Source organism: Ovis aries, chromosome 13 (assembly GCF_016772045.2).
Source record: "Ovis aries strain OAR_USU_Benz2616 breed Rambouillet chromosome 13, ARS-UI_Ramb_v3.0, whole genome shotgun sequence".
In the NCBI taxonomy this organism is placed as follows: domain Eukaryota; kingdom Metazoa; phylum Chordata; class Mammalia; order Artiodactyla; family Bovidae; genus Ovis; species Ovis aries.
The window spans coordinates 29,752,612-29,772,685 of record NC_056066.1 but is presented as its reverse complement, the minus strand read 5'-3'; the positions used below and the strand labels follow the sequence as shown (position 1 = coordinate 29,772,685).

At 38.3% G+C, this 20,074-nt stretch overlaps 1 protein-coding gene across 6 annotated transcripts in view; it reads left to right on the top strand.

The window, feature by feature from the left end:
- Positions 1–1,843: 1,843 nt before the first annotated feature.
- MINDY3 (MINDY lysine 48 deubiquitinase 3) overlaps positions 1,844–20,074 on the top strand; it is an 82,657-nt gene continuing 64,426 nt past the window's right edge. For 2 of the 6 annotated variants that reach the window (XM_042230587.2, XM_042230586.2), the window contains exon 1: positions 19,611–19,775. Coding sequence is in view for 2 of the 6 variants with exons in the window: in XM_004014242.5 (XP_004014291.1) it covers positions 2,060–2,153; positions 13,958–14,037; positions 17,906–17,966; positions 19,602–19,775 (409 nt within the window). In the remaining 4 variants the exon portion in view is untranslated. Of the gene's footprint in view, positions 2,154–13,957; positions 14,038–17,905; positions 17,967–19,601; positions 19,776–20,074 lie in introns of those variants that run through there. The other 4 variants (XM_012188433.4, XM_004014242.5, XM_042230588.1 and 1 more) reach the window with 4 other exon arrangements.

Here is a 20,074-nt window from a genome sequence, read left to right as displayed (position 1 = left end):
GGATGTGAAAAAACACAGGCTACTGGCCCAGGATAGCTGAGATACATATGAAAGAAATGATTTCAGTGATCCCAGACTCTTGCATCTTCCCGTACATAAAAAAGTGCTAATTTCTTTAATTTGGGATATCTGTGCTGTGCTTAGTCGCTCAGTTGTGTTCAGCTCTTTAGCCTGCCAGGCTCCTCTGTCCAGGGGGATTCTCCAGGCAAGAATACTGAAGTGGGTTGCAATGTCCTCCTCCAGGGGAATCTTCCCCACCCAGGGATCGAACTGAAGTCTCCTGCATTGCAGATGTATCCTTTACCATTCCAGCCACCAGTGAAGCCCAAGAATATTGGATTGTGGGATATCTGGCTTCCTTTAATTAACAATAATCTTTTGATGTTCAGACTACCTGCCCTTTGTTGCAAAACTTCTATTAACCTGGCTCCTCCCCTCTGCTCCTCAGAGCAGTTGTCTCAAGGTTACTACAAATGCTGTCTCCTAGGCTTAAAGTCCTAAAAATTCTCACTGAATTTAAAAAAAAAAAAACTTTGAATTATTAGGCTGTATTTTTTAAGTCAACATACATCTTGAAGAATGAATAAGATTTTGTTTGAAAAATAGGATAAAGGATATTTCACAAGGAATAAATATTGGGAAGAAGGCTATGGATAGGGTTCAGGTACTTTGAGCAATTCCTTTTAACAACAGCAAAGGTTGCTTAAATCAAAAATAGAGTATAAATTAACAAACTCTGTTATTTGCTGCCTGGAAGGAGCCCAACAGATTTTTGCCTATTTGTTTTCCAAATTCGGCCAGAATAAGTTTTCTTCTTTGTAAGTGTCACAAACAGAAATTTTTCAGTTCAATTCAGTTCAGATGCTCAGTCGTGTCCAACTCTGTGACCCCCATGGACTGCAGCATACCAAGATTCCCTATGCATCACCAACTCAGAGAAGCCACTAAATTTAACTGAATGCTTGTCAATGATTGAAACCCGATCTTTAAGCTCACGTGTTGCCCATACAACCTACAGTCTTCAAAATTGCAGGTAAAATTGCTCTACCATTTACAAACGGGCAGCTTTGAATCTGTTTTCCTGTAAAGAGCTTTGTAATTCTGCGTTACGCTTGGGTCAGGCATTTCTAACATTCATTCGGTCACATTCTTCAGTTATGTTGATAGTTGGTTTAACTTTAGGTGACTTACCAAGAGATTGAGAGCCTTCAATTTATGGGCACAGACATGAATGTTTCCTCAAGGAGACTCAACCATACTTTTAAAGCTGTAGTTTGGCAAAATTAATATTACAAATTTTAAGGTTATAGGTTATGTTTCGAGTCCAGGGCTTAGGCCTGGGGTCCTACGGCTAAGCCCAAAGCAGTGCGGAGAAAGAGGTATTCTACAAGCTCCAGTACTTTGGTCACCTCATGCGAAGAGCTGACTCATTGGAAAAGACTTTGATGTTGGGAGGGATTGGGGGCAGGAGGAGAAGGGGACGACAGAGGATGAGATGGCTGGATGGCATCACGGACTCGATGGACGCGAGTCTGAGTGAACTCCGGGAGTTGGTGATGGACAGGGAGGCCTGGCGTGCTGCGATTCATGGGGTCGCAGAGTCGGACACGACTGAGCGACTGAACTGAACTGAACTGAGGAATATGCCAACACCCATGGGACGCGATGCTCCTGCCAACACAAAGGCAGCCACCACACGACAGTCCCCTTGCACTGAGTTCAGAAAGGCCTGAAGAGACCCCTGCAGCTCTTCTCGCCCCACCCCCACTTCCGCTTCCGGGGAGGTGCCGCCTGCCCCTCCGGCCGTGGGGTCCGCAGTGAAAGAGAAGCCGGAAGTGGCTCCGGTACTTCCGGTACGGGAAACTCCTTGCTGCCGCTTCGACCGGGCTTGACAGGCGGGGTCTCTGCAAGTAGGTCTCTCTCCTTTTGCCTCCCTCCCGTCTGACCTTCAAGCTCGTTTACCGCCGCCGTCCCGCCACTCTGGTCTCGGAAGCCGCCCCTTCCCCATGTGCCGGGGCAGGAGTCCTGAAAGCCAAGACCAGCTCGCCGGCATCCCATCATGTCCGAACTGACTAAAGAGCTGATGGAGCTGGTGTGGGGCACCAACAGCAGCCCCGGTCTCTCTGACACCATCTTCTGCCGCTGGACGCAAGGTACCCCGGCTGGACTCTGGCTTCCAGCCCCCGCTTCCTTTTGCCCCGAGAGAGTCGAGCCGTGACGCCTCTCGCGCCAGTCCCCTCCCGTGCCCTGTAGTCTGTCCCAATTCCCCTGCTCTGCACTGACACTGGACTTTCTAGAAACGCCCTGCCCTTCCAGGGGGTAGAGGTTGGGTAGGAGAATGGTTCCAGCTGGCAGCTAAAGACCCGAAGTGCCTCTGCCGCTCCCTGGGCTGCCTCTTGGGCTGGAAAGGAGAAGGGGGCGGCAGTCGGGCTGCAGGGTGTGACACTGAAGGTGTGCCCTGTGCCTTTGGTATCCATTTCTCAAGACTTGCTCTGGCCTCCTGGGTCTTTACCCTCTAACGAGGCTTCATCTTGGTGTTTGGTCTAATTTTGGAGAAGGGAAGTCCACGTGAAACTCACTGTGGCAAATTCCACGAAACGATTGTGCAGTTTGTATTTTAATTAGGCGGTTAGGCGTGGTACTCGGTGCAAAAATAAGACGCTGCTGCAAAGTGTTTTCTACACCCCAATATGCCTGATTTTGAGGTGATTTAGTATCTGTTCCGTGGCTCGTAGAACCTCCTGCGCCGATCTGATAATTCAGACAGGATTTTGAATTATATAAGAAGTTTTGTTAATACTACGAATAATTGTGAAATAGAAAACACACACACACAGATTTAATTCCAGAGCTGTCCCAGGCTCTGCGTTGGGCACTTCATGCTAGTAATCATCCCTGTCTCGCGCGTTTTAATATTAAAACGAAACGAACACATTGGTTAAGGTGATAAGAAAGTGAAGTTAACAGCATAGTCTTTGAAATCAGAAGGGTGGGTAATGTATGTATGTTAAACATCACAAGCCAATGAATAGTAGCTATTTAGTACTATTATTAAAATATTTTGTTATGAAAACATGTATTTAGAAAATACTGATTCTCAAAGGATTTGGGGGTAAATTTAGCATAGTAGATACATGTCTTTACTTCATAATGTTTACTTAGTAACAAACATTTAGGGTTTAAATCATGTCTTCTTCCCTCTCAGATACTTCTAAGACCTGGTAAAAACAGAATCATAATGTGTAACAGCTAGTTAGGTTATTTAGTCCATTACTCTTTGTTTGAAAATGAGAAAAATGAGTCCTGAAGGCTAAATGACCAGGCCAAAGTTGCACGAATTGATAGAACTGGGAGTGAATTACAAGTCACAGCTCTGTCTTGTTTTCCTTTCTGTTTTTAACCAGACATGTAATTAGTTTGGCTCTTTTTGGACTTCCCTGATGGTAAAGCATCTGTCTACAATTTGGGAGACCCGGGTTCTGTCCCTGGGCTGCAAAGATCCCCTGGAGAAGGAAATGGCAATCCACTCTAGGACTATTGCCTGGAAAGTCCCATGGACAGAGGAGCCTGGTAGGCTACAGTCCATGGGGTCATAGAGTTGGACACGACTGAGCGACTTCACTTTTCACTTCACACACCTAATTTTGTCACTTAACTAATATTTCTCAGAAATTATGGGCATTCACATTTGCAAGTTCTGTTTTAAAACTTATTTTCCTATTTGTCTTATTTATTCTAGTAATGAATAGCCCTAAAGTACACAAGATTGTAAGATTGAGAAAGGTTTTACTTTTTGTTAATTAAGCAGTAATATAGCACAGAATAGGGTGATATTTGGCCTCGTTTATTTTAGTACTGTGTTGCAGATACAAGGAGAATTCAGAGGCTGTTCTAATAATGGTTAGGAGCAGGAGCAGTCTTTGGAATAGGCATTCTTTGGTTCTGGGTTCAAGTTTTTTAACTTAAACCTCGGTTTCCTTCTCTGTGGAGAACAGATAATACTAGTGCCGATCTTACAGGTTTGTTGTGAGGATTAAAGGCAAGTACTTAACACAATATCTGACATAAACACTCAGAAAATGATAGCTTAATTTAGAAAGTGCTTAATTGTAGGATAGATCAAGCCAAAGATCACTCAGTTGCAAGAAATTATTGTTAATTAGATCACTTTGAAATGGCACATTAGAATGCTCTACCATCTTGTAGTCAGAAGTTCCTTAACAAAACGTGTTCAATATCATTTGAAAATAAAAGGTTACTTTTTGCTCTTTACAGAGTGCAGCTATATTGTGGCTGATTCTTCAAGGTTTTAAGTTGATCATGGTTTTAAGGCAACCGAATATGTATTTTTAAGTTATCACTTCTGAATCAGAGGGGTGTTGTTACTGGTTTTGCTCTGTTGACTTTGTATTCATTTATTCTTTCTCAGAGGAGACAGAAATTGCTGAAGGTTGCTGTGGCAATGATTTGGGAATGACACAAGACACTGCTTTGCTGCACTTACTGCATTCGTAATGTGACATCAGCTTTGGCTTTATTTCATCCTCTGTAGCTGTGCTTTGAATTGACAACTGTAACCTCATTATCTTTTGGAAGCAGGTTATAGATGTAAGGTCTTTGGTGTAAATATTTATAGAACTATGTCCAGGAATATTCCATTTATGAGACTATACTGATTGGTCCTGTTAAATTCCTGTGATATGTTAAACAGCTTTAGGAGTTTCCCTCTCCCCCCTTTAATTGATTTGGCCTCTTTAGATAATATGTTAAAGCAGTAAGTGCAGGAGTAGCACATAGGTTTTGTGTGTGTGTGTGTGTTCTTTTAAAATTCATTTGGCAGTTTAAGATAATTCTCTTTTGCAAATACTTTTTTTAAAAAGAGAGAAAAGTAGGGTTTTGGTGTGAGGTTTTATTTTTATTTTTTTATTTTTTGTAGTTTTTATTTTAAAGTCAATAAGTCACATAATTTAAAGATTTGAAGTTGTTTTGTTGTTTAACTTGGACGTTTACTCCCTACTCCTGCCTACTTCCCTCCTGCTCAGTTGTCACTAATGCTTTTTAAAGGAAAAAAATTTTTTTTTCTACTTCATTATTTGTAAATATCATTTATTCTTCCTTTCTCTCAAACTGAAATGTTCCAGACTTACTTGATAGGGCACAAGGGAAGACGAATAACAAATATGGCATAGTATATATACTAGAAGGTAAAGAAATAGGAATTATAGGGTGAAGTTGCCTGGAAAGGCCTCATTTTAAGATGAGGTTTGAACAGACCCTTGAAGTAACTGCATTAGTCATGCAGGTATCTGAGGAATATTCCAGGCAGCGAGGATAGCCATCATAAAGACTTAATGCAGAGTACGTCTGGTTAAGGAACGGGAAGGAGGTTAGTTTGGCTGGAGACAGAATGAAGGAAGAGGGCACCAGTAAAGATGATATAAGAAACAATGTGGCCCAGATCACTAAGATTTTATAGGCCATTGTAAGGACTTTGGTTTATATTCTAAATGAGATGACAGGTCATTGGGAGTTTTGGAACAAAGGAGAGACATAACATGACAATTTCTAAAGGACTGACCTGACTACTAAATTTGAGGATGGACTGTAGTCCTAGAGTGAGACAACAAGACCAAATGAGAGAGAATTGCAGTAATCCAGGGGGTAAAAGACTGTGACTTAGACCGGGAGAGTGGTAGAGGAGATGGTTGGAAGTGGTCAGGTTGACCTCAACCCAGCAGAACCAGAATAAGAGTCACCATGATCTAACAAAAGTAAATATTAATCTTATTACAAAGGGAAACATTTTGGCTGGTTGAGACTTTGTTTTCTTTTCAGTATTGATTGTCTAGCCAGTGTTTGGCAAATATTTTCTTTAAAGGGCCAGTGACTTTATTGTCTGGCATTGCAGCAGAAGCAGCCCTTGATAAGATGGGTGTGGCTGTGTTTCAAATCTCCATTTAAAAAACAAGTCAACCTTGATGTACATTATAAACTCTGAGAACCCATCTTTTCCTTTTTTCTACCCAGTTCCTTCCAGCTTTAAGTTACTTCATTGTTTCACCTAAAGATTAGCCAGAAGAGAAACCCAGTTTTGCTGTTTATTGCAGTTCAGTGTGTTTTAGGGTGGAGGTGGAGTGTTTGGAGCTGTGGTTGTTTGAAATTAGTTTTGCACTTTCTGTGTAGGACAGTATTTACTGTATGATTTAAAAAAAAGATTCTAAATAACTTTTGAAAAATTGAGGGATCAATTTGGGTTAAAATCCAAAAGTGTGATGTGAAGGTAAGTCAGTATTATGGATCATATAATTTCAAAGATCTTAAGTTCAAAATATTTATGATAATACCTTACATTTGTATTATGCTTTACAGTTTTTTAAAATCTTGCTTAATCTTTGCAAGAACCCCAAGAGACAGCAAGAGATAAATGTAGTTATTCTCCTGTTTATAGATGAGGAGACTAAGGCTCAGTTCAGATTCCACTTAATATTATCTAACTTATAATGACAAATGAAGACTTTTGTTTACATGGAAGACTAGAACTAACTAGGCAATAGTTGTCAAACTGGTTTGAATAAGTAAGTCATATGAAAATAAAAGACTAGGAAATTGCAAAGAGGTTCATGGCTTAGGTTTAAATTAGTTATGAGCTATAAAATTGAGAAAGACTTCTATGTCTAGTCTAGTGCTGTCCAGTGTGATACAAAATCATATGCTTAGGATCAGATGCTAAGTTAGATGGCTAATTTCAGATCTAATTAGTAAAGCAGTCATTTTGTGATAAGTCAATTCCTCTTAAAACTAGGAAATAATACAAATATGAGAACACTTGACAAGAAAAATAACTGTATCCTAAAAAATTCCAACTCAAGTGAAACCTTATTATAAAAGGAGCTGCCTACATAGCATAGTCCTGTTTTAGGACAGAAAAGTTCATTTCCATTTATTTGACTGTTACTACATTTTAAGCTGTAAGAGCCTTTGTTCATTATCAGATAACACCCTCAAGCATATATGCTGCAATTAAACAGAATTTGGTATAAAGCATATCTGTCTAGAATTCTCTCCCTGGGGTTTTTATCTCTAAAATATGAAAGCAACTCATCATAATGTATTTCAGTCTAAAAGCCCCACCCATGGACCTTGAAAATTGAATTACATTATCAGTGATTTTAAGAAAGGCAAGAATCCATTACTGAAACTTATTTATCACATACCCTGAAAGTTTGGAAGAGCTTAGTTTCACCTCTGCACTTAGCCCCAACACCAGTGACCCTTTCTTGCCACTAGGAAAAGAGGTGGATGAAGAGTAGAGGTCCCTTGGCTTCACCTCTTGTTTCCAGGTTGGATCTCAGTTTTGCTTGTCTTGATGTGATCACCAGCACCCTTAGTTCTCATTTGTCCTTATTAAGGTTGCCCCATCATGCCTGTTTTTTAGCCTACATTTAGCCTGTCCTCTATTCTGTTTCTCCCAAAGTGTTGCGTGTTGCTGGAGCAAATTGTGGTGGGCATCAGTACAGATGTACTAACTAAACCTTAGCTGAGCCCTCAGTATTTCTCTTAGTTCTTTATCCTGTCGACTCTTATGTTTTTTTGGAATTAATATTCTGTTTTCTATGCCCCTCATTCTGTTGCTCTCAGTCAGTAACATCACTTCCTCTTTGCCCATATTTCTAAGTTGAAAACCTGCTAAAGTTTTCATTTTCTCTAGTTTATAAACTCAGGGCCCCATTACACTCTTAAAAATTATTAAAGACTTCACTATGAAAAAAAATTGAGACCTGTGGCATTATTTTACATTAAAAAAATCTCTTCAGTGTCTAGCTCATTAGAAGATAGCTGGATTCGCTCACTTGCTTCTCCAGCCTGTTACATTCAGTCTGTTGTTTTGGTTGAAGTGTATGCAGAAAATCCATCTTCATACATTTAAGCAATTGGTAATATAGGAGTATCATAATAGCATTTTCAAATAATTGTGGATATTCTTCTTTGATACTACACTGAAACTCAGCAAATGGTAGCTTCTTAGAGGTTAGTTGAGATATGAAATCTGAAGCCACATTGATGAACATTTTGTACTGTATTAAATTGAAATCCATTGGTTTGTCTTGTACTTTGAGTGGATCTTCTACCTGTGAATTAATTTGTAACCATTTGTTGTTTGGAAATTATTGGTCTGCTGGTTTATGCAAATCTTCCAAATGTTAACACATATTATTAAACAATATCTAGAAGACTCTAGAGAGTCCCTTGGACTGCAAGGAGATCCAACCAGTCCATTCTGAAGGAGATCAACCCTGGGATTTCTTTGGAAGGAATGATGCTAAAGCTGAAGCTCCAGTACTTTGGCCACCTCATGTGAAGAGTTGACTCATTGGAAAAAACTCTGATGCTGGGAGGGATTGGGGGCAGGAGGAGAAGGGGACGACCAAGGATGAGATGGCTGGATGGCATCACCGACTCGATGGACGTGAATTTGAGTGAACTCTGGGAGTTGGTGATGGACAGGGAGGCTTGGCGTGCTGCATTCATGGGGTCACAAAGAGTAGGACACGACTGAGCGACTGAACTCAACTGAACTGAAAGTCATATTTATTATTATCTCACTGATCCTGTCAGAAAAATCTCTTTGAGTATTGGGAAGCTTCAAGCTCACAGTGGTGGCCCTGAGTTTTCCAGAATTTTAGTTAATCACTTGAAAGCTTGAAATTTTATTGCTGGCAAAAGTACTGTCAGTTTTTTTTTTCCTTGAATTATCAGGCTCACTACATTTACTTCTGAGAAAAAGTCTAAATAATCATAGTTTGTTACTAGCTCTTCAAAGTAAAAATAACATTCACAGACAAGCTGTTAGTTCAGCTCACAGTTCAAAAAATGGCACATCTGCTTTTCTTTGAGCTACCTACCTGTACAGGGTGCGTGGCAGGGGTGCTTCATAGGTAGTTGCCGTTACGTCATACAATTTTTTTTTAAGTACTTTGTATTCAAAGTCAAGATTTAATAAGATTAGCATTAGCAAGAGCTTTCTTAAGTTAAATTGGCTTTTTCTGTTTGTTTGAGAGCATATCAGGGTGTTTCCTAGTACAGTGACTGCTGGTATAGCTTAATGGCATTGCCTTGATGTGTGCTAAGGCACCAGTAACGTAATCCACTTTTTGTTTTGTACCATCACTGTGAATATCAAACCGAGAAAAGGGCAGATATCTCTGTATTATAGTAAAAATGATTTTCACCTCTAGCAGGTTCCCTAAAAGGTTACTAAAATTTCCAGGGTTCGGTAGACCACACTTTGAGAACCTCTTTATCTAGTCCACCGCCACTCTGTACCATCTCAGCTTTCTCAGAACTCAGCGTCCTTTAACTTTCTCTTTTTCCATTTGATCACTCTTTTCCTTCTTGGAAACTCATGCCCTTTGTTCTATAAAATAATAATTCTTTATCCAGCTACCCTTCAAGCTGTCATCCTTTGTCCCTTCACTTGTTTAACATAGTTTGCAGTCTCTCCTTCTGCTTGTGTTCTGAATCACACCTCAACCCTCTAAAATTTGACTGCTCTTCCTAGTATTCTAAGTTTGCTTTTTTTAGTATTCCCAGTGATGACATGCTTAATCCAGGGTTTTCATGTATGTTTTTATTCCACTCAGCATTTGAAACAGGTGACTGCCTGCTTTTCCTTTTTGGGGCCTCACTGTGTTTTTTCTCTTACCTTTCAAGTCTTTGTCAGTCGTCTTTGCTGACTCAGCATCGGCTTGTTTCTTTCTTTCTTTTTTTTTTATGTTAACTGCCTTCATTATCTTTGTTCTGTGTTCTCATTCACTTTAACTGCCATGTTTAGGGTGATGCAAGTTGCTATCTTTAATCTTCATCCCTGCCGTGAGCTCCAGACCCATATCCGCCCCCACCACATTTTAGAGACTGAATTGAGAAACAAAAATCTCCATTATCAGGCTTCCCAGATGGCTCAGTGGAAAAGAACCCACCTGCCAATGCAAGAGACACAGGAGACGTGGGTTTGATCCCTGGGTCGGGAAGATCCCCTGGAGAAGGAAATGGCAACCCACTCCAATATTCTTGCCTGAAGAACCCCTTAGAGGAGCCTGGAGAACTACAGTCCATGGGCTCACAAAGAGTTGGATGTGAATGAGCTCACCCCCATTATCTTTCTTCCCAAAACTTCAGCAAGTATTCATTGAGTATTAACTGTATTAATAACAACACACTAGGAAAACTGATCAATAAGAGAGGCAGGATACTTGCAAGGCAAGACACAATAAACAAATGAACAATAACATAATTACAGATGGTGATAAGTCCTGGTTGGGCTGGGGAATGGTAGGAAGGATCTACTTAGCTAGATTTGTCAGGGACCATCTCTCTGATGAGTTAATACCTCCACTGAGTCTTTTAGGATGAGAAGGATTCAGCTATGAGAAGGGTAAAGACCATTTCATGCAGAGAGAACAGCCGACACCAAGGCCCCAGGTAAAGATCTTAAGATGTTCTGAGGACTAAGACCACTGTATATGATGAAGGTAAGAGTGAACTGAGGGAAGTTGGGATTGATAGATCATATAGGGTCTTTTTTAGGCAATGAAAAAGGAGTTTGAATTTTATTTTAATTGCAGTAAGAAACCATTTGAATGTTTTAAGCAGTCTGTGAGAAAAACTGGTTTCCGTTTCTAGACTGTTTCTCTGGTAAATTTATGGTGAATAGGTAAGGGGTGAGTTGGGAGTTGGGATGTGGGTGAAATGGGGCAGGGGGATCCTGATTGGAAGTTCCTAACAGTGTTCTAGATGAAAGATGATGGTGGTTAGGACCTAAAGGCGAACCAGAAATGGAATGGAGATGGGCAGATACAGATGTGTTTGGGGCCCTTGAACCAAGAAGTTCTTATAAGGTGAAGCCTTAAAGTTAAGTGGGAGTTTTTTGGAGAATGTGTTTCAAGTGGAGGGAACATGTTCAAAGCATGAGAAACCAGAGAGAGAATGGATATTTGATGGTCTGAAAGAAAGTCTGTGCACCTGGAGGCTAAAGAAGGAAAGTGTCAAAGGATGAGATAGGAGACACAGGCAGAAGCCAGACCATACAAGACCATGTTAAAGAATTTAGATTCTGTCAGCGACTGGAGTTCCATTCAGGGCTCTGTTTGGAGATTACCTGATCATAACCCATAATGGAAACCTTGGGAGTAGATGAGTTACACAGGGAGAACATGTAGAACGAAAAGAACAGAGACTCTAAAGCCAAGACCTGAAGAACATTAGCATTTAGTCGCTGATCAACATTGATACAGAGTAGAAACAAAAAAGGAAAATCTGGAACAAGAGGGACCGCTAAAGCCAAGGGCCAGAAGGCTTTCACAAGTCACTGATGAGCGTTTCAGATGGTTCTCTGAGGGGTCATTGGTGAATTTGGTGAGAGTGAGTTTGATGCAATCACAGGTTGAAAACCAAATTATTGTGGGTTGAGTTAATTGAGGAAATTGAGACAGTACATACAGAAATTAGGTATGCTTTGAGCGAGTGGTGTTTGGAGTCTTGGATGGAAATTTTTCTTTTTAATGGTCAAACGATTTTTTAATAAGACTTTTCCTTTTAGAACAATGTTATTTAGGTTCACAGCAAAATTGCAAGCAAGATACAGAGATTTCCCCACATACCTCGTGCTCCCATGACGTGCACAACCTCCTCCAATGTCAATATCTCCCACCAGAGTGTTTGTTACAATTTTGAACCTACATTGATTCATCATTATCACCCGAAGTCCACAGTTTTTATTCTTGGTTCTATACATCCTATGGGTGGTGACAAAAATATAATGGAATGTATCCATCATTATAGTATCATAGAGTATTTTCACTGCTGTAAAAATCCTCTGTGCTCTATCTGTTAACCCAATCCCCCTCTCCCCTCCCCTTGGCAGCCTCTGATCTTTTTTTACTCTCTGCATAGTTTTGCCTTTTCCAGAATGTCATATAGTTGGAATCATATGGCATATAACTGTTTTCCCCCTTGTTTTTTCACAGCTTGCAAGCCATTATTTTTTATAAACACCGAATAATATTTCATTTTCTGTATGTGCTATTTATCCATTCCCCTACTGAAGGATATCTTGGCTGCTTCCAAGTTGTGGCAGTTATGAAAGGCGCAGTAAACAGTGTGTGCAGGTTTTTGTTGGGGGGGGTGGTGCTAAATTTTCAACTCCTTTGGGTAAACAAGGACCTTCTGGTAGACTCTTAAGGAGAATTTTTGTTTTTAAATAGGAGGTACATGTTTAAATCCTGTTTGAAAGAGATTGAAAGGTAAAGAGAGAAGAGGTGGACTGGAATGGCGACCTCCATACTATTTGTTAACTCACTTGCTACCGAGTGTCTCAAGGTAGAAACAGAGTTAGATCTAATTTCTTACGTACCCAGCCTGTGCTGCACTTGCATATATTCATCAAATCTTAATTTTTACCTTAGAAATACTGTTTGTATATAGTGTTTTCTCTCAACATTAGTGTTGTTTGTATTAGTCTGGCACTGTCTCTATAGGTCTGTTGAAATGGTCTCCTCCCCATTCTGGTCCTTTAAAGAAAGAAACAAAATTCCAGTATGGTTGTGTTACTACTTTAATTAGTACTTGTCGTGATGTGGCCCTTCCCAGTATGAATGTCCTGTCATCTCTTCTTTCTCACCATCCTGCCCCCATACAGCTCTTCAACTGCATGACATTTCCCTCTGATCCATGAACTTGTCCTGTTCTTACCACACCTTTTTCCTTTCCTGAAGATGTTTTCTTTACCTGAAAGTCATTCTCCCACCCTTGCCTCTGTTAAGGTTCCATTCAAGGTCAGCTTTCAAGTCACCTGTTACGACTTGATTTAGGCAAAGTCATTCCTTTCAGTTTCCTCAACACTCTCTTCATACTTCTGTTAAAACACTCATTTATCCCTTTATTTTAGTGATTTATTCGTATGTCTGTCTTCATCTGGACTGTTGGCTTCTCCAGACGAGGGACTTTGTCATGCATGTCATTTGTATATCCTGGATGTTTGGTGTCGTGTCTGAGGGTCATGAAATGTTCATTGGATAAATGACTGAATTATAACCATTAGGTATGTTGGAATTGGAAATGATTGTTTTAAAGCTAAGTACCCCGAGGCCTAGGGAGGGGAAATGATTTCCTGAAGGTTGTACAGATTGTAACTCACCTCTCCTGACTTTGGCTGCAATATCTCCACAGTGTGCCGTGATCTCTGTGGGAGCTTGTCCTGGCTGCTTTCAGTCAGTGCGACTTGGTAATACTTAAACTGAGATGGAGCCAGTATGAGCACGTTTGGTGTGTATGTGCTGGGCTTAGCCACTCAGTCATGTCCAACTGTTTGCAACCCCTTGGACTGTAGCCTGCCAGGCTCCTCTGTCCATGGGATTCTCCAGGCAAGAATCCTGGAGTGGGTTGCCATATCCTCCTCCAGGGGATCTTCCCAACTCAGAGATCATACCGGGGTCTCACCACTTTGTGGGCAGATTCTGTACCGTCTGAGCCATCAAGGAAGCTGTCAGTGTGTATAATGCTTTTTAATTTAAAGAGTCCTAAAATTTCTGTTTAAATTCAGTAAACTAGTCTTTCTTCCAGTATATTAAATTACTTTAAAAAATCAGATTTAGTGTCCTTTTACTGAGGTCTACACTGTATCTCTTTAGTCCACTTAATAGGGGGCCCTGAGTGCAAAATTGTGTTTGTGTGGGTGTGTGTGCGCGCGCACATGTGCACTTGGCAGGGAGCCTAGGTTCCGTATCTTTTTTCAAAGGGTTCTTTTATCCTCCAGAAAGCTAAGAACTATAGCAATGGACTGACTTAAAGATAATTTGCTGTTGTGATAAGTGATTCTCTCTCAAAACAAAGTACATTAAAAATTCTTTCAGCTACTACTTGAACGACATGTTTAATCTTTGCTGCTTGCTTTCATTTTTAGGGTTTGTGTTTAGTGAATCAGAGGGATCTGCATTAGAACAGTTTGAAGGTGGCCCCTGTGCTGTTATTGCACCTGTTCAGGTAACATAGACTACTTTACCAACTCCTTAGAGGGACGTGTTCAAACGTTCCCTCCTTGACTTTGTGTTTTCTAATACCTGTACTCTGTGTAATCATGAAGCATAATCAGTTACCTCTTAACTTTTGTTCATGTAAATTGCTTTAAATGTCTGAAATAAAAATGAATTCAGAATATGAGTAGCTTACACAGCAGTAGCCATTTGGCTGACTTTAACTCCAAGTTTTCTATTATGTGTTGTTGAAAATAATGACCATGACATCTTACACAGTGATCCTATTGAGTAATAATAATTTATGCCAGAGGTAGTTATACCGTAATCATGGTATCATTTGTATTTGTTCTGTCTCTTAAAATGACTCTTCAAAAAAGTTGAAGACGGGTTAATATTTTCATGGCCTAAAACTCAATCAGATTTTAAAGTAAGTTGACAATATATACTGTTTTAGGGTGTATCTTTTGGGTCTTTAAAATAAAATCAGTAACAGCAGATTTCAAACAATTCCCAAAATTTAAAAAAAAAAAATATTTTTTTTTTTCTTTGCACATGAGATAGGGTGAATTTCAATATGTGTATTTGATTTTGAATTTTTATGTGTTGCATTGTTTGAAATTCAAAGGCTGATTTGCCATGAACTATTAAATTATTAAAACGGAGAATTGAATTTTCAGTTTGCTGTGATATTTACGATGTCTAAACAGCAGTATAACTTCAGAACTGTTAAAAAGAAACTTGAATTTATTGCTTGTTTTAATCAGCACATTTTGAAAATGCATTTTTAATGTGGCATTTATTATTCATTGAGCGTGAAAAATGCTTTCCTGACTGTTAGTTGCAAAATAAATTTGTCTCTCAAACTCCATACACTTACACTGTTAAATTTAAAGTGCTTTTTTTTGAAGAAGAAATGTTTTCCTTTATGGTTGGTTCTAAAATATATTCTTTGTAGGTCATTGTTTCCTCTTTAAAAAGTAAAGTTGATACATTTTTTCATTAGTAGATTTTTTTTAATTAAGAAAAATTTGAATGAGCTTTGCCTAGGGATTTTGGAGTACAAATAAATTTAACTATAAATTAGTTATTAGAGCTGTTGAACAACTGAGGTAGATTTTGGTTTGCTAGCAGGAATCTTATCAGAATTTGAGGATTCTGTGTCTTGTTTATATACAAGATAGATTTTATTACCACTGACCCTCTTGGACCATGATAGTACCTTAGAGTCTATTGCCAGTCTATGAATATACTTAAATGAAAGATAAATAGCAGGAATTTCATGTTGTATAAAATTCACTATATTTCCAAAATGGTAGTTATTTTTGCAAGTGGAGCTGTTATGTAACAGGAAATAATTGTAATATTCAAAATCAAGATATATCTTTGAGGTAGTAACTTAGCTTCGTAGTCACATAAATGTTTTTGATTATAGAATTTTGTTTGTATTAATATTTCAATGTAAAAATCAAAACTAAATTACTGAGAGTAATGAAGTGTGCGAGTTGGATGTTGAACTTTTTAAAACTGAACTCTAGAACATGGCACTTCTGCTAGAAGAATAAACATTATGGAACCAAGTAAAAAATACAGTAGTAGACCATGTTACATACAACAGTTCTAATCGCATACCATAATAAGGAATGCAAATCAATGATGAAATACAATGTAGTTTAGTGAATGCTACTGATATGACAGTTTGATAATTTGAGGGGGAAAACTGAATCTGGGTCGTCTCATACCATGTACCAAGTTTATTCTTGATATAACACTTAACCACGGGAAGTTGAAAATAACGGGTTACCAACCTTCTAAGAGAATAGATGAGTTCCAGGCTCAGGAAAATATCTGCAGGTAATGTTAGCAATAAGTGAATATCTTTCTTAGACAAAGAACTCATACACATTGGTTAGAAAAACACTTCAACCTCAGAGGTGAAATGGGCAAGTATATGCAATCATGGCAGGTAGAATTATGCTGCACAGCCAAAAAATCAAGATGCCCAAGCTCACTAGGAATCCACCAAAGTACAAATAAAACTTTTAAATAGATTATTTTGCTTACTCTTCCCTATCTTTAGATATAAAATAATTGCCCGAAAGCTTACTCTTCCTAATCTTTATACATAAAATACTTGCCAGTACATATAAGGGTAGGGTGATGCTGGCACACACTGTAGCTACAGATAACTCTATATAGTATAAATTTGTACTATGACCTAGGGAAGGAATTTTACATTATAATTGAAACCATAATAAAATAATGCAGATTCTTTGAGAATAATTTTACTTCTATGAATCTTCCCTGAAGAAATAATCCTAAAAATTGAAAGATTGTATTCAAGAATTAGCTTTTTTACAGCAATTCCAAATATGTTTTCTATTTATAGTAGTTTTAAAAAATTGCAAATAACCTGATGCACAGTAACGTCATGTAAACATGGAATAATGTTGAAGTAAACTTTAATAGCTTGGTAGACAGTTAGAGGTTGACTTATAGTTATGAACTACGTGGGAAAACAGAAAAGTGGAAAACAATCACATACCCATTAGGCTTCTCACTTAAAATCTGAAACAGGTATGAAAGAAAGACTGGAAGGAAGTATATCAGAATGCGAATGGTGGTTCTATTAGTGGTGAAATAATGGTTGTCCCACCTCACTTTTCCAGTTTTGCAATATAGTTATGTCACTCAATTTTATGGTTTTTGTTATTTGGGGAAAAGTCAGAAGCGCTTGGTTGTAGTATTTGTAGATTTTATTACTGTGAGAATATTACTTATTTTTTTGTTTAGATGTTTAGAATTGATAGTTTATTAGGTGCCAGGTATTATGCTAAGTGTATTACTAGATCATCTCATGTAATCAACCTTTTAAAGTTTGTGCTATTATTTTTGATTAGTAAAATAATGGAACCAGAATTCAAGTTTAGGTCTGTCTAACTAGAAGTAGTTCTCTTATCTGTATACTACTGTTTTCAGACACTGATGAGTAAGAATGAAATGGCAACCCACTCCAGTATTCTTGCCTAGAAAATCCCAGGGATAGGGGAGCCTGGTGGGCTGCCGTCTATGGGTCGCACAGAATCGGACGCGACTGAAGCGACTTAGCAGCAGCAGCAACTAAAAGTAGTTTTCTTATCTATATACTACTGTTTTCAGACACTGATGAGTAAGAATCACCATAGTAACTACTTTTTCTTGAATCTGCCCCCTGGAGATAAAGTAGGTGGAGCATCAGGATCTGCCTCTGAAATAAACAAGTCAGGTTAACTACACTTTGAGAAGGAAACAGTATTATACTCAGAACTGCTATCCATGGAAACACTAATGTAACATAGTTGGCACACTTAAGAAAAGGTTAAAAATGGGTTTGTTTTTTCCTTGGGATCTTAAAGCTTTTTGAGTTAAATCAGAACTCCTTATCAGTGATCCACACAGTGGTATTCCTGTGTCACAAATGAGATCTAGTACAGAACCACTTTTGTATTTAGCTTTCTTTCCTCAAAGGAATCAAAGAGAAACATAGATTTTTTTTTTCCTGGTCGATAGAGCTTTCACTCTGTGAATGAAGCAGTAAATTTCTTTTCCAGTTGCGCAGTTATTATTTTGAGTCAGTTCTTCTATTTGCCAAAAAATATGTACTATAAGAGAAGAATTGTATGGATCTAGAATCAAGTTTATAGTAATATATTCTAAGTAAATAAGTATGTTCAGTTACTGGTGAATGTGAGGAAAATGATTTGAAATTCTGTAGCACTATTCAAAAGATCAGAAAGGAGGTGCAAATTAGGTGGTGTTTTTTTCCATTTTAGAATAAAAGAATGATATAAGGTATGTTTATAATAAATTCTAATAATTATTGCTTTAATTGTATAAAGGCATTTCTTTTGAAGAAGCTCCTGTTTTCATCTGAGAAGTCTTCTTGGAGGGATTGCCCAGGTATGATAGCTGTCTTTTATCAACTTCTACTCCATCTTTTATTTTATAAGTGATTCCTGCAGCATTCATTGGCAGTAATTCAGTTGCTATTACCTGTTTTTAAAAAGTAAACTATCAGTTACTTTTTTGTGAGGTTGACTTTTTAAATATTCCCAGAAGTTTCATGAACAGTGACTCTAGGTCTTTAAAATGTGTATTTTGTAATGTGGTTTTCCTAACTGAGAGGGGTAAGACAGGTTTTTACTACTTAGGGAAAAAATCTTTTGGTGCACTGTTAAATGATAGCATACCATAAGGAAGAATCATTTATGTTTGATTGTCTGATTTAGCTTTGAGCAAAAACTCAAGATTATCTTTGTATTGCTAACTCTTTTAGTATAATACTTTACACAATACCAATACTACTGCAGGTAATTCTGAGTTAAATCACAAATGAAGCTTTCGTGGCTTCTGCAATATGGTTAAATCAGAGAACTGTATGTGCTACCTGATAATAACAAACATTTGCATCCTTGACAGTTTACAAAGATATTTTCTTCACTTACACTATTTTATGTGAACTCACAATGTGAGTTGCAGTTTTGTATATAAGGGCAGAGCAGCTTCCATTCCAAACCATGCAGTTACATTCTACTAGTGGTTTTGAATTTAAGAGATAAAGTGTCACTGTCATGTATTTTTAATTAATAACTGAAAGGCAAAATAAGTTTCAGTAGAGAAGAAAGAAACTATTCAAAAGAGACTGTTATTAGCATGAACATTTTATTAAATTTCTAAAATTTCTTGCGTAGAAACATTCATATTGATAAGAAATTTTTGTAGCGTTGTTGTAAGTGTCGTAAATGCTGTGGTGGCTAGAAAGTGAATAGGACAGTTCCAGTCTTTAAAGAACTCTTAGTCTATCTAGGGAGAGAAACCTCCCTCTAGCATAAAATTTTACATGTGTTAGATAGCCATCTTGTCCCCTTTGTTTGAAAGCTTCAGAAAGTGGTACTACTTCTGGAGACGAACACTACTCGAAAAGGGGAGGGTGGCTAAGGTTCAGGACAGAGTGGAGCATTTGTGCTATTTTTTATAAATGTCTGAGGCTGAGATCACCACAGTACAGTATCAGTGGTTTGTGTACTATGCGGCATAACCGCAGCGGCCTCTGCTAATGTAATGGATTGTGTCGTATGTGCTGATGGTATATTATCTCATTATCCTTCCCCCGTGGGACTGGGAGATCAAAGACATGAGACTCATTCAGAAATGGGGAAAAACAGAGGTCTCCACAGGCCCTTACAAGACCTGGTTCTATAAGAAGGCTGAAAGCTTCCGTTTGCAGCCTAAGAAAGGAATGATCAGTATCAGCTTACTCCACGCAGCATATTCCTTCCTCTGATGTTTAATTCTGCATTTTCCAGGATTCTTTTTCTCCTGAATGGAAATATTCAATAGAAGTGACATTTTAACCCTCAAGCACATTGTTTTTCTAAACTGTAATTGAAGATCAGTGGCTTATGGATTTCTGCCCCTCTAAAAAATGCTTGATTTTGGTCACTAAATTAACACATTCTTAACATTGTTATTTGACAGGATTTTTTTGTCCCCCACAGAGAAAACCATTGTAACTTATGCTTCGGTTATTTTTAGAGGAAGAGCGGAAGGAACTCCTTTGTCATACCTTGTGTGATATTTTAGAAAGTGCTGGTTGTGACAACTCGGGATCCTACTGCTTGGTTTCTTGGTTAAGAGGAAAAACAACTGAGGAAACCGCTAGTCTTTCTGGGAGCCCTGCACAGTCTAGTTGCCAAGTGGAACATTCTTGTAAGACACACTTTTATTTCATGAAGTAATTTCTTGTCTGTGTGTTTGAATAAACTATTGAAAATTTTAAAGAGAGAACACGATTTAAACATTGTGTAAGATCTGTTTTTTAGCCTAAGCTTACTTAATCCTTGAGCTTTGTTAGTTTTCATTTCTCACATGATGATTTTAATTGCTGGAGGATATTACATTTGTTTATTTTTTCTTTGATTTTTGGGGAAAAAACATAGGAACTGCATCTCTTAAAGTAAACTTAGTAAAAGTTCTAGTTAACTTCTACTTGATGACAGTCTCTTTTC